The sequence below is a fragment of the Bombus impatiens genome, unplaced genomic scaffold, assembly GCF_000188095.3.
Source record: "Bombus impatiens unplaced genomic scaffold, BIMP_2.2 scf_0064, whole genome shotgun sequence".
Classification (NCBI taxonomy): Eukaryota; Metazoa; Arthropoda; class Insecta; order Hymenoptera; family Apidae; genus Bombus; species Bombus impatiens.
The window spans coordinates 2,180,374-2,195,068 of NT_176483.1; the positions used below are offsets into that span (position 1 = coordinate 2,180,374).

General features: G+C 28.3%; 3 protein-coding genes across 8 annotated transcripts; 2 read left to right on the forward strand and 1 right to left on the reverse strand.

Moving 5' to 3' along the window:
• The first annotated feature begins 577 nt into the window (after window positions 1-577).
• LOC100741568 (protein phosphatase 1 regulatory subunit 7) lies at window positions 578-3,405 on the forward strand. Of its 2 annotated transcripts, XM_003485605.4 has the most exons (5): window positions 578-938; window positions 1,023-1,123; window positions 1,344-1,540; window positions 1,667-2,138; window positions 2,206-3,405. In XM_003485605.4, the coding sequence occupies exons 1-5, from the start codon at window positions 926-928 to the stop codon at window positions 2,377-2,379; spliced, it is 957 nt and encodes a 318-aa protein (XP_003485653.1). In that variant the 5' UTR covers window positions 578-925; the 3' UTR covers window positions 2,380-3,405. The 2 variants fall into 2 exon arrangements, with proteins under 2 accessions (XP_003485653.1, XP_012249512.1); XM_012394089.3 differs by lacking the exon at window positions 1,023-1,123.
• Window positions 3,406-4,192: 787 nt separating this feature from the next.
• LOC105682079 lies at window positions 4,193-5,661 on the reverse strand. Of its 4 annotated transcripts, none has more exons than XR_004462960.1 (3): window positions 5,296-5,533; window positions 4,894-5,208; window positions 4,193-4,823 (listed from the first exon to the last, which is right to left on the reverse strand). XR_004462960.1 is itself a non-coding variant. In XM_012394060.3 (2 exons), exons 1-2 carry the CDS (start codon window positions 5,637-5,639, stop codon window positions 4,760-4,762), a joined length of 408 nt encoding a protein of 135 aa, XP_012249483.1. In that variant the 5' UTR covers window positions 5,640-5,661; the 3' UTR covers window positions 4,193-4,759. The 4 variants fall into 4 exon arrangements, 1 of the variants encoding a protein (XP_012249483.1); XR_004462958.1 differs by having other exon boundaries at window positions 4,894-5,213; window positions 5,296-5,498; XR_004462959.1 differs by having other exon boundaries at window positions 5,025-5,213; window positions 5,296-5,491.
• On the forward strand, window positions 5,648-14,616 carry LOC100746083 (endoribonuclease Dicer). 2 transcript variants are annotated; one of them, XM_012394059.3, is made up of 26 exons: window positions 5,648-5,898; window positions 5,971-6,147; window positions 6,254-6,431; window positions 6,557-6,796; window positions 6,867-7,152; window positions 7,559-7,635; window positions 7,715-7,818; window positions 7,891-8,029; window positions 8,109-8,239; window positions 8,408-8,648; window positions 9,014-9,262; window positions 9,338-9,607; window positions 9,691-9,867; window positions 9,956-10,160; window positions 10,419-10,737; window positions 10,849-11,174; window positions 11,885-12,021; window positions 12,161-12,268; window positions 12,346-12,642; window positions 12,783-12,998; window positions 13,071-13,271; window positions 13,410-13,491; window positions 13,586-13,806; window positions 13,912-14,083; window positions 14,178-14,253; window positions 14,325-14,616. In XM_012394059.3, the coding sequence occupies exons 2-26, from the start codon at window positions 5,990-5,992 to the stop codon at window positions 14,482-14,484; spliced, it is 4,770 nt and encodes a 1,589-aa protein (XP_012249482.1). In that variant the 5' UTR covers window positions 5,648-5,898; window positions 5,971-5,989; the 3' UTR covers window positions 14,485-14,616. The 2 variants fall into 2 exon arrangements, with proteins under 2 accessions (XP_012249482.1, XP_033180686.1); XM_033324795.1 differs by lacking the exon at window positions 5,648-5,898 and having other exon boundaries at window positions 6,007-6,147; window positions 6,292-6,431.
• Window positions 14,617-14,695: the final 79 nt, after the last annotated feature.

A 14,695-nucleotide genomic window follows, 5' to 3' on the forward strand; every position in this document is an offset into this window, starting at 1 on the left:
GTAAACTGTATCAGCATTTAAATAAATATTATATTTTCTATCTTATTGTATGTTAAGTATCGAAATGAAAATATTACCAATAAATTTAAATATTGCTACTTGGAATTTCCCTAGAATTTTTCTAGAACTTAGATGCCGATGTTTCATAAGATCCTCACCTTATTTTAATTAATTAATTAAAAGACGAATACATAAAAATGATTAATAATGAAGAAAATATTTTTGCATAACCTATTATATTTTCTGATACTACCATTTGATTGTAACAAATCAATTATATATACATATACGGATTAATCTAAGCAGTTGTAAATCGATATCGTGAAATCTATACCTAATGGCAGTTTTCGTTAATATCAAACTACTATTCATGCAGTTAATATCAAAAACTATTTTCAAAAAAGAAAATGGCCAGATGCAAGAAATATAGAGGAATATTTTATTAATCAATATGTTTATTTAATAAAATTACGAGTATAATAATAATAGTAGTAATAAATAGTAATAAAATAATAATAATAATAATAATAATAATAAACTTAGTATAGTAGTAGTAATAAACTTAGAATAATAATAAATAAGCTTTAGAACAGTTTTATTAAAATTACTGATCATTGCAAAAAGTGTAAGAACTAAGAACAAGCCGTGGAAAACTTTCACAATATATACGATGTAATTGTCATTTGCGTGATATAAGTTCGCAACCACATTTGTGGGATAGTGTAAAACCATGGACATTGTAGAACCTACCGCAGTGTAAAGTTTATACAATTTCAAATAATTCCAACAAATACTACAACAGTTCGATTTGCATTTAATGCTGGATCTTTATGAAACAGTATAATCAATTATAATCTTTTTTTCACGCAATTTTAAACTAAATCTACCAATTAAATCGAAGAAATTGTCTTTATATCTTGTAGTAATGGCAAATAATGGTATAATAATTGTTTATTGCAACGTAATCGTCAATAAAAACATTACGGATCATGGTTGCTTATAGAAATATAATCGTGTTTTAGAGGATAATAAAAGCGAAGGTTCGGCTGAAATCGAGGGAGAGAATGAAAATGATGAAAATGAAGAAGCGGAAAAGATTCTTATCATAGATCCTGATAGCGATGTTCGTTTTTATTATTCCCTTACTACTAACTTCATCAATAACAACTTGAAAGTTTATAATGACATAATTCTTATATATATATATATATATATTTATAATATATATATATATATATATATATATATTTATAATATATATATTTTATAATTTTATATCTTTATAATATATATGTGTGTGTGTGTGTGTGTGTGTGTGTATAATTATTTCATTAATGTTCTAGGAATTAGATTTCAATCATTCGAGACTAACAAAATTAGAAAATTTGGAACCATTGAGGAAGATACATAGATTGTGTTTTACGTGGAATCTGATAAAGAAAATTGAGAACCTTGATACACTTACAACTTTGGTCGAGTTAGAATTAAGAGATAATCAGATTGTTGTTATAGAAAACTTAGATGCTCTTGTAAATTTGAAGTATGTTACTACATTCCTTATAAGTAAAATAAAAGATACATTTTCTTTTAGTAAATATAATAAATAGTAAATTTATCAAAATAATATCCTAAATTTCTTGGACATAAGCAAATATTATATTTTCAGACTTTTAGATTTATCTTTTAATCGTATTAAAAAGATAGAAGGATTGGACAACCTATTGAATTTACAAAAGTTATACCTGTCGTCAAATAAGATTCAGTGCATTGAGAACCTGTCACATCTAAAGAACCTTACAATCCTTGAGTTAGGTGATAACAAAATAAGAGAAATAATTAATCTTGAAGCACTTGAAAATTTAACAAGTTTGTTCCTTGGTAAAAATAAGATAGCAAAGATAGAAAATTTGGACTGTTTACAAAATCTTCAGTTATTAAGTCTTCAAAGCAATCGCATTATAGAAATAGAAAATTTAGACGAATTAAAGAATCTTGATCAGTTGTATTTATCTGAAAATGGAATAACATGCATCCGAGGATTATCAAATTGTACAAAAGTAACAACTTTTGATCTAGCAAATAATAAAATAAAAAAGATTGAAAACATTGAACATCTTGAAGATTTAGAAGAGTTCTGGGTAAGAATATGATTAAGAGCTGTATATGCGTATTTAAATACTATTCGATACTTAATGTATTTTCCAGATAAACAACAATGAAATTGAGGATTGGACAACTGTAGAAAATTTAGCAGTTAATAAGAAATTACAGACAGTGTATTTAGAGCATAATCCTATTGCCAAAGATCCAAATTACAGAAGGAAAATTAAACTGTTGCTGCCATGGCTTGTCCAATTAGATGCAACACTTTGCAGATAGACAATATTGTTCTGCAAAGTAGACCTCTTTGATAACTCTTTGAAACTGTACCTATTGATACTGTTGCCTATCTCCTTCTAGTATTACTTTAAAAAATTATGTATGTACAATTCTATCAATGAGAAGTATGAAATAATTATGTCTTTTTAACTAGAAATGCATTCCTTTTTTTACGTTTTATTAGCAATTTTGTTGATATCACATTGTTAAACGACTGAAATTTGTCATTGCTTTCGACAAGAAAATAATATAAATGCTCAAGGATAATTGTTTTCATAATTTGTACAAAAGCTTTCGAAGTAGAAATTTGGGAATAGTATCTTCTTTATACCTTCATATGATTATACAGTATAAACATTTTTCTTATCTTACTTAAATTGTGGGTACATTGACCTGTTCTGTAACATTTAATATTTTGAGGAACTTCTCTATATTGTTCTCTTATTATTGAGAAAACTTTATATATCTTGATACAATAATTTTTAAAAATTGTACGGAACTTTAATTGAAAGATGTTCAATATGTTTATACGAGAATAGTAGCACAAGCAATAGAAGGAATTATTGAACAGTAATTGTGTGAAGACATTATTGAAACTAAATTGTTTTAAAACCACATACTTCAATTTCTACTTGTAATATATTCGTAACAGAATGCTCAATGTATTTATTTCATATTTCAATGTATTGTAAAGTATATGACTATTGCAGAATCTTTACTACATTAGGAAACCAATTACATTCTCATTCGATTAACTTTTTGCGCGACATACAGTACAGGGCAAAAATAAGTGGATAAGGTAGGGGAAATAGGTATCAATGATGTTTCATTTCATACGGATTGTTTGCACAGAAATGTAAACGTTAATTTCAATTATTTACCAAATAATGTACTTCGATTAAACCTCATTGATAATTCTACCATCTGTCCGTATACCCTTTCATTTAATAACATAACATCGTGTACTGTAATTTTATGCTTATTGATATATACATGTGAAATATATTGAGATTATGTAAATATGTATTTATTAAGTGACTTACATTCACAAACATTATTATTATTTCCGTCAAAAGCCTTGATCGTCGTGCAATTTTTACTTTAATAACTATAGAACGAATCGTTGCAACATTTATTGAAAATTATTTTACTGAATTTATGGATGGAACATTTCCACGAACTCTTGCAATAACTTAAATGATTTTACATTTAACAAATTTGCGATCATGTACACGTACATAGAATAAATTAAATATGTAAAGAACAGGAAATTTTGCTAATTTTTATGAATCGTTACACTCTGATATATGTATGAATATGATACACTAATGGTTCCACTAAAATCTAATTATGTACAAAACTAAGATATTGTTATTTAATTATTGTATTTAAATTTTCATTGTACGCTCATACATTCACTATACATATAATTTGAAATATATATATATATATATATTTGTGTAATAATTACAAATAGTAATAATTATGTAACAAAATAATTTTGGACGTCTACGAATCTCAGTATAGTTATTAATATTTAAGATATAATATATGCAAAAGAAATGTGATTTATTAATTTAATGATTACATCATGTTTCTTGCCCATATTGTTACATTTGTTCCATTCTAGACTTAAAAACTTGTAGAATTTAATTAGTACAACTGTTCCTAAAATTATTATTTTTAATGTAAATATATAAAATGAACTCGAAACTTTATTGCCGGTCCAAGTTAAAATTGTAAATTGGATTTTTGTTCTCAAAAAAAAAAAAAAAAGAATTTTACAATATATTTTCCTATTTTTTTTTTTACGATACTCTTGTTAAATAAGCGAAGAAAAGTATATTTCGATCATTCAATACAATATAGAAAACAATTAAGTTGATTAGTACTCAATAACATCTAATTATTCGCATTCTTTTTATTTCTTGCCCTCTCTTGTATTCCATTTCTATCATAGTGAAGAAAATGAAAAAAAAGCATTGAATTTTGTTTCAGGACACAACTTTTATCTATAGCTTTTATTTATGTTATATGATAATTTTCGACCGGGGAATTTAAAAATTACCCCCAAATTCCTAGATCCAACATCGATCATTATCTATCTCATATCTTTCTTCCTATGTACATACGTACTATGCAGTACTGACGACACAAGGGGCCACAGAAGCAAGGAAATTACTGCTCTCTATCGTCCACCGTTATGCGTTTATTGTGTATTATTTTATTTGTATATATGGCACTTTCGGCCAATACGCGTACTCATTTCTATGACTGTGTTGAAAATATCGGAAATAGCCAGATCCGTATTCCTTTATCGGTGAATCTGTCGATGTATGACGCCCTCGTGGATTTTGACGAAACCTTTTTAATTACTTTGTTACGATGTAAATGTAATATGTAATGAGAAAAATGATGAAAACGGGCAGTCAGGCCTCAATGACCTTGAAAAACGTAAAATACCGTCCAAGGTTAAACTTCTTTTACAAGTTTTTTCGTATTTTCTGACAGTACCCGACGAATAGAGACGAAATATAATATTATATGTAAATATAATATAATAAAATTTGATACTCTGAGTCTACTGTATGGACTACTCTGTTTTACGCATCAGATAGATTTTTACACTTTAAAGCGTTACTAACGAGGGAGATAGGTGTTCTGGGAATTCCCGTGGTGAGATAATTCCTTTTAGCGGCGCGGTGTGTTATCCCAATTCCCGATAGCGGCGCTCCGATCGAGTTGTAAATACTAGACTCAGCTGTAGTACACCATTTTTCAAGTTTCAGTTCCCTTGGTGCAGCGCGATGTCATGTTTTCAATTGAACTCTACTCTATTATGTAAATTTACATTTTTGGTATGACATGACATCGACTAACATCTTTTTTGTATGACATGAAATACTATATACTTACGATATACGATTGAATTGAAAGTTCAACATGAAAGACAACGATATTTTCGTTCTTGCGAGACAGGCAGGCGAATAGAGATATCGCTGTTTCTGTGCGAGACATTCATAGCATATCACGCATGCGCAAAACATGAACCTTTTTTCCTTCAATATTGATTTTTCACGATTTAGTTTTGGAATGATTACTTCTATGTTTTCGGCAGAACCAATTCTAGTACTAGCCGTGCTGAATAACATGGCAATACTACATCGGTACCCATATTTTGTGTTAGAGGAGACAGAGCCGGCTCTAAAGTCAAGACTGTTGTTATATATATGAATGCTGGACTCCCGCATTGTTGCCATTCTTGTATTTAGCAGGCTAGTACTATAATCGGCCGTGCTTCCAGTATATGAGTATTCAGGCCTGTTTATATGATCATCGCCAGAACTGTGTAAATATATGACCGTGGTTCAATTACGGGACGATAACCGGACGATTTGTTAACAATATCAGGGAGTTCCCTCAGTTTCATATGAAAAACAATTCCTCGACCTTTCATGAATTAAAAGTCGCAAAAGTGGAATATATTACTTATCGTCTTTGAAATTGTTATTATTTTTGGTAAGTTGTACTCATTTTAAATGTAAATTTTTAAGTATTTTGATTTTCTTTATAAATATATTATTTTTTAAGACTTTTTATTATCTAAGTTATGGAGACAGATATAAAGGAGTTTATACCAAGACCTTATCAGATTGATCTATTTGAAACTGCATGTAAAGAAAATGTTATTATTTATTTACCAACGGGAGCCGGAAAAACATTTATTGCTGTTATGCTTATTAAAGAATTAAGTGCGGATATACGACGGTATGAGTCATAAATTACACATTTTTGTCAGTTATTGTCATATAGTATATAATCATATTTTCACCTTATCAATATTTAAACATTGTGCTATGAATTTTATATATAGGCCTTATGCTGAAGGCGGTAAACATACCATATTTATAGTGAATACAGTACCCTTGGTCATACAACAAAGTGATTATATTAAAAGATTAACTGGTTTGTCTTGTGGAACACTCAGTAGCGAGGAAGGAGTTGATTTTTGGCATGATGAAGAATGGAATGAACATCTAAACCAACACGAGGTAATGGAAGTCAATTATAACTTAGAAATATTGTTGCAAATATTGTTTTTATAACATTATACGAATGTATGAATTATAATATGAATTACGTATTTAGTAAAATCTTAAAGAATGCTGTATTATAGGTTTTAGTAATGACATCGCAAATCTTAGTGAACGCACTTTGTCATGGATATATATTTTTGAATAGAATAAACCTGATTATTTTCGATGAATGTCACAGAGCAGTAAATGATCATCCTATGCGACAAATTATGCAACTCTTTGAAAATTGTCCTAAAGAGGAACAACCAAGAGTATTAGGACTTTCAGCATCATTATTAAATTCTAATGTGAGGCTGAAAAAAGTACAATCAGTTATGCAGGTAAATTTCATATAATCACATTAAAGAAAAATTTTATTTTAATTAATATAATATATAAATTTTACTGTAGTCTTTGGAAGTTACATTTAACGCAAGAATAGCCACTGCGACTGTAGCTGATAAAAGTTATTATGCATCACCAATTGAAGAAATTATTCAATTTGACCAACATATTATAGACGATGTTGGGGAGTGCATAAATAATATTATTAAGGAAGTAGAATTAATCCTAAATTGCATAGCGTTAAAAGATAATCTGAAGTATAATGAATCAAGTGCAGAATTTAGACCAAAAACTACTAGTAAAAAGCTGAGTGGCATATTAAGAAACATTCAGTACCACTTTCTACGTACAGGTATTGTATATATAGTGCCAGGATATATATGGTACACTCAAGAGCAAGAGGTTATTCTATATGCAAAACTAAGCCGAGGAGAAAATAAAGATTTTTGCCTTTTTTGTTTGTAGGTCTTGTTTCAGGATAATTAAATTTAATTTGTGATTCATTAAGTATATTTACATTCAAGCTAATGTATGAATTTTGAAACTTAATTTTCTCAAAGACAAGGTCTCAAATAAAAAATATATTTTTGTCAACCTTGCATTAGAATAATCTCCTGTCCACCTTAGGACATATCCTAACATATTGTATGCATAAAAAATAGGATGCAGAATAATTTACAAAATTAATTATAATATAATAAATATAATTAAATTTGTATGTATTCTTCTGTAGTTTAGCAAATTTTATTTTGATATAGGAATTTATGGCGCAAGCAAATGTGTTTTACTTCATTTGATTCAATTAGAATACTTGAAAAAAAGTATAGATGATGTGGTATGTAAACATTAAACATAAAGATATATTGAATATATTTTGTTCGTTTATATTGTGTAATGTAATATGTAATATTTAGGAAACACTATATATTTTGGAATATCTTATAACAAACGTAATTAACTGTAGAAAATTATTAGAAGATAAAATGAAAGGGAGTCCAGAAAAAGAGAGAATTTACAAGTGAGTTACATCTATTTATATTTATTGTATAATTCGTTAATATTATTTTGAAACAATATTATGGAATTTCAGTTATTCATCTGATCAAATTCGAAAACTTCTCAAAGCATTAAAAGACTTTTATAATAACAAGCATCATGATCAGGTATTTTGCTGTATCATTTTCGTACAACGTCGATTCACTGCAAAAATATTATATCAGATATTAAAGGTAAAGAGTAATTTTTATGTTTATAATTTATATAAATTTATCTTTTTCTCATTACTTTGTAATTTGTGTAATATTTTAGAGTATATCCTTGCATGACGAGGAATATAAATTCTTGCATCCAGAGTTTGTGATGGGTGTGTCCAGTAATCCTTTTAAAAATCCCAAAGAATTGCTATGCGTATCAGAACGGAATAAGGAGGTTTTGCTCAGGTACGATATTTTATAATAATAATACAATCTATTATATACAAGCTTATTTATTCAATTTTAATATAAAAGTCAGCGGATACATTAATACATCACTATTCAAGAAATACACAGTTCTCTAAACTTTTCCTTTTTCCTTTTTCTTTCTTTTCCTTTTTTTTTTTTTTTTAGATTTAGGAATGGTTTGTTAAATTGCATTGTTGCAACAGATGTTATAGATGAAGGTATAGATGTGCCGAAATGTTCATTAATCATTAGGTACGATTTGCCAATGGATGTAAGAACATATATTCAAAGCAAAGGGAGAGCACGGCATGCATATAGTCGATATGTAGTATTGTTACAAAAAGATGACTCACAGTATCTACGACGACATAATGAATATAAAAAGATAGAACAACACTTGAAACAGGTGCCATTTTCTTAAATTTTATTCCTTGTCGCATATATTTTCATACCGATTTTCTGCTTAATAAAATATACAATAAATTGTACAATCAATTTTTTTACATTGTCAATGAATACTAAATATCAGTAGTGTTAATAACAATCAATGATAGTCGAATGTATAAGCGGAAAAACGTTTTGCCGCCGACATCGATTAGCGATATTAAAAAAAAAAAAAGAAAAAACCTTTTTGCTGTTGATAATGATTATCGATAAACAAAATGAAATCCTGGTCATGGATAATGGTTAATAGCTTGTTATACGGGGCATAACTGTATATACATATACATATATACATATAAATTTACTCACTTTTTATCTTTTAACTAGCTTCTAGTAGACAAAACTGATGAACGTAACGTACCAACTGAAAATGAAATACAAAGTGAACTATATCAACATGACATAGAACCATATCAAGTAATTAGTGATGATGGACAAGTATGTTGTATAACAGAACAGATGGCAATTAATGTAATAAATCAATACTGTACATCTTTATTGAAATCAAAATTTGCATGTTTATCACCTATTTGGACTTTACATAAAATTTCAAACAATTATCCGCCACTGTATCAGGTATTAGAGGCTGGAATATTTTAAATCTTTTTTTCTCTTGTGCAATGATTGTAATTTTCTTAAATAACGTTTTAGGTTTCTCTTACATTACCATCTATATCTCCATTCAGAAGTACCATTCTTGGTGATCCTATGATTTCTATTAGCAGTGCAAAGAGATCTGTTGCTATGAATATGTGTATGGAATTACATAAAATCGGAGAATTATCTGACAATTTAAAGCCAGTTACAATAGAAACACTTCAAAAGGACCTAAGTTATTTATTTCCAAATTGGGTTGACGAAGTTGAATCAGAAAAAAGTTCAGTAGGAACATACAAGAAAAAGCGACATCATCAGTTACAGGTAAAATAAAACAAAAATTTATTATTTCATTGATCAAAATGTAGTAAATGTTGTTACTAAAAACCACCATTTATATGGTATAGTTCCCATCAGCTCTCTATGGTGCATTTCCTCTTCCTCAAGAGACAGTGTATCTTCACATACTTCATGCTACACCTAAGTATCCTGCACCGCATCATGATAATCGCTATTTGACATTCTATAATTTGTTACATAATAGTGCAGGTTTTGGTATACTTTCTACAAAACAAATGCCAGAGGTATAAATTTCCATTTGTTTTCTAATCTTAATAACAAACATTCTATACGCTTATACATTTGCTTATACATTTTATACTCTTATTGTAGATACCTTCTTTTCCAATTTTTATGCGTGTTGGTGAATTAAATATTGATGTGAAAGTAAATCACGCAAAAATGATTTTAACTGAAGAAGAAGTTATATATTTAAAAAGGTTTCATACTTTAATATTTAGTGATATCGTACCAGTTATAAAAACCTTTATGGTATTCGATAATTGTAATCGTGATAATTGCTTTTTAATTGTGCCAGGTAAATGAAATTTATGATTGAACGGGGACAGATTGGAAACTTTCGATTTTCGGAATTGCCGCTAGGTGTTCCTTTATTTATTATTATCATTGCCATTCCGAAAGCTTTTCAATCTGCGCTATGCACTAAAATAATAATTCTATATAGATAATAAAGATATATTTATGTATTCTCTTTCGTACTATATAAGATACCATTAATATTAGGCCTTCTTTAATATCTTCTATTTTAGTGCTATTTTAAAATATAATTTTTTAGTTAACGAAGACTGGGACATAAATTGGGAAGTTACGAAACAGTATAGTTCTATTGAATATATATCACCACCAATTCCATTCCGTTTTAAGAGTTCTGATTACGAACTAGCACTGGTTAAACCTAACTATAGAGCTGCAGACACATATATTGTTACCCAAGTATGTGATGATATCATGCCCAGTTCATGTTTTCCAACTGATCACTTTTCGACGTATATTCATTATTATAAAGAAAAACACAGATTGGTAATAAACAATCTAGAGCAGCCAATGTTAGAAGTAAAATCAATATCAAGGGCAATAGATTATATAATGCCTAGGTAATACATAATTCTTTATATACATACTATATACAAATGAAACAAATATATGATATAATATATGACATAAATATATACAAATTCATAATTAAATCGTATTTCTCTATACAGAGATAAGAGTACTGAATCAAAGAAAGAGCATTTAGTTCCAGAATTATGCATTAGAATTAATTTTCCAGCCTTATATTGGCTCAAAGCAACAACTTTACCATCTATATTGCACAGAGTCTCACAGCTCTTAATTGCAGAAGATCTAAGATACATTATTGCTAAAGAAAGTGGTTTAGGAACATTATCAAATAATATGAAATGGCCTTCATTAGTAATAACTGACCAAGAAAGAGAAGACTCATTTGAGCCTTTATTAGAAATTTCTACTACAGAAAATATTGATAATTTACATCCAGAACCAATTTCAAATGGAACAGAAGCAGATGGTTCGTGTACATATATATATATATATATATATTTATTTATTTATTTATTTATTTATCTATCTATTTATTTATCCATATATATTATATCTCCTATACCTAATATAGTTTTTAGATACAATCATCGCTTGTCATAAAACATTAAGCTTACAAATTTCTTTAAATTAAAAGCTAGAACCTAGAGTAGTCTATATCCTTAAAACGTAGCTAGCTAATCTATGGTAACAACATTCCTTTGGTTTTAGATCGCTATTCAGTTTCCCTACTAGTTGCTCGAAACTCTACTATACACACATCTCCCTCACTGATCTACCTCCTAGTAAATTTTTCATCTTTTCTCTAATTCTCCATCTCTTCTCTTATTCTTTCATAAATTCCCTCACAGAGCATGAAATGCAACAAGAATACTCTTCATCTAGATTATACATTCAACACTTTTGGTTCTCTTCTTCTTTATGTTGTATTGCACTAACAGTTATCATATGTCAAGGGAGAAATTAGGTCTGAAAAATTTTTTCGTATCGTGGCCAATACGAGTAAAAAAGAGTAATTAAGGGTTACAGAGCTAGGTGGGATACCTTGTGTATATATATTGTTAATTTATTTTTACTTTAAAGATAGTTTGTCTATACGTAGACTATATATTTTTATACATTAATAAAATGTCTATTTTCATATAATATGAAATTATTTCACTAGAAATATTTTCACAGAATTATATCACTATCCATGGTCAAAACATGAAGAACAACCAGATTTGGACAAGAATATCGAAGAAATTCAGCTAATTGAAATAGAACACTATTGTCAGTTTATGAACGAAACACAGGATCAAAATAATAGTTCAATTGTAATATTCTATATCTTTTATATACATACTATACATACGTTTCACTTTATATTTCTAAAAATTTGAGCAACATTTCTCTATGTATAACATTGTTATCTAACATTTATTTATAATACTCATGAAATGTATTATTTCACAGAAAAATGACAAAATTAATTTTTTGAACAAACCATCAGTACCAGTACCGGTTTTGCAAATCTTGTCATTAAAATGTTCGTATGGCCCCGATCCTGGTCAGATCGCGTATGTAAGTGTATTCTTAATTGTTTTTGATTTAATTGTAATCAGTTAATCTAGTCTGTTTATGAAAACAAATTTTTATAGGCATTGACTAAAACAGGACATGATGCGTTCAATTTAGAACGATTAGAAACATTAGGAGATGCATATTTGAAATTTATTACATCATTATTTTTATACAATGAGTTTCCGAAGCATAGTGAAGGTTATTTAACCGCACTGAAAGGAAAAATTATTGGCAACCGTAATCTGTATTATTGTGGAATTAAGAAAAACATTCCGGGATGTATGAAAGTTGACAGTTTTATACCTTTGAGTAATTTTATTGCACCAGCTTATACAGTATATAGGCAAGTTCAAGATGTGTTATTACATGCAAAGGTTTGTATTATTTGAATATTCCAAAACTAAATCATACACACAGTAAATTATGTAGTAATATAGATGATGTAAACTAATAAGTTGTAAAATTTAATGAAGTAAATTGATTAAATTTATTGAAAAAACAAACTCTGCGTAAGGTGTCACCAAATGTTTTATATGAAATTGAAATACCTCGAGATGAGCAATTAAGTGGACATATAAGTGAAGCCACGAAAAATGCAATACAAACAAAAATATTAGATTGGGAGACAGCAGAAGCACAAACTGGTATGGAACATTATCTTGGAATACAAACAGTTTCTGATAAAACAGTAGCAGATTGTGTAGAAGCATTGATTGGTGTATACCTTAGAGTAAGTACAAAACAAAGTTATTGTATAATATTGTAATAATCTTTTTTAATATGAATATTTTCATTTTTCTAGAGTATGGGTATTAAAGATACTTTAATATTATTACAATGGTTTCAAATTTTACCATATAAAATTGATGCTAATGAATTATTGTTTGGTACCCCTCAGAATCCAATAATTTCTGAAGGGAACATAAATCATTTAATGCCTTGGGCTTCCAATATAGAAACAAAGCTTGGATACAGATTTAATAATAGAGGGTATTTACTGCAGGTAATTAACATTTTACAACAACTGAGTGTTTTATTTCTTATGGATTGTTATATCGAGTTCTTTAATACTAAGATCTAGTTTGGCAACTTAGTTTAACTAAAAAATATAACTTTCAAGTAAAACAGTTAAATGTTTTAGGCCTTTACACATCCTTCATATACACCGAATAATATGACTGAATGTTATCAAAGATTAGAATTTCTTGGTGATGCAATACTTGGTAACAGAACGTTTATGATTTTAAACCTTCTTTTGAACGTTTATTGATCAATAAAATATTAAATGAATATGCTTGACTTAACGTATAATTTCAGATTTCCTAATTACAAACTATATCTATGAAAGTTGTGGGAATTTAAACCCTGGTGCATTAACAGATCTAAGATCTGCTCTTGTTAATAATATTACTTTTGCATGCTTGACTGTAAGACATGGTTTACATATCGCTTTACTATCTTACGCTCCAAAATTAAATAATATTATTGAACGATTTGTGAAATTTCAAGAGGAAAGAAATTATGCTGTGAATGACGAGGTATTTTACATTAATAAAGGAAACGTTAAATACATTTTGAATTATTTAAATATATATATGTAAATGTATTTCTGTATTTGTATATAATACATTCTATATTTACAGCTTCTATGGATTTTATTAGAAGAAGACGAATGTAATATGGCTGAACATGTAGACGTTCCTAAAGTTCTAGGAGATATATTTGAATCTGTAATAGGTGCAATATATATGGATAGTAATAAAAATCTTACAGTAGTATGGAACATTGTATATTCCATTATGCATAAAGAAATCGGTACGTATTTATGAAAATAACATAACAGTTTTATAATAACATTAAAATTGTTAATAAACATTATTAGTTGTGGTAACATATAGCTTTTATTTAGACGAATTCAGCAAAAATATTCCAAAACAACCAATTCGTGTTTTATATGAAACTCACGGCGCACGCCCACAATTCCTGTGAGTATTATTAGTAACAATTAACATTTCATCTTCGTTAAAATTACTTAACAATTATATATTTTCCCCAGGAAAGCAACTATTATTGATAATACGAATATTGTCATGGTTCCGTTAAAAGTAACTATTGCTGGGAAAGTAAGACATTTTTATGGGTTCGGTGCTAATAAGAAACAAGCGAAGTGTGCTGCTGCAAAGCAAGCTATAAAAAGCTTCTTGTGTAAGAAATAGATCAATATCATAAGACATTTTTTCATGTTCACTGATAGTTTCACCTACTTATGTTTCTTCCCTTCTTCCATTTTCTTCTATCTGCAATAAATAATATAATAGTATTACAATAAATAGGATAATAAAAAAGATCATCAATATTGTCTATTTACTTATTATAGTCATATTAGATTTACGTGCAGTGTTTGTTGTTTTCGTTCTTCTGTTAAAT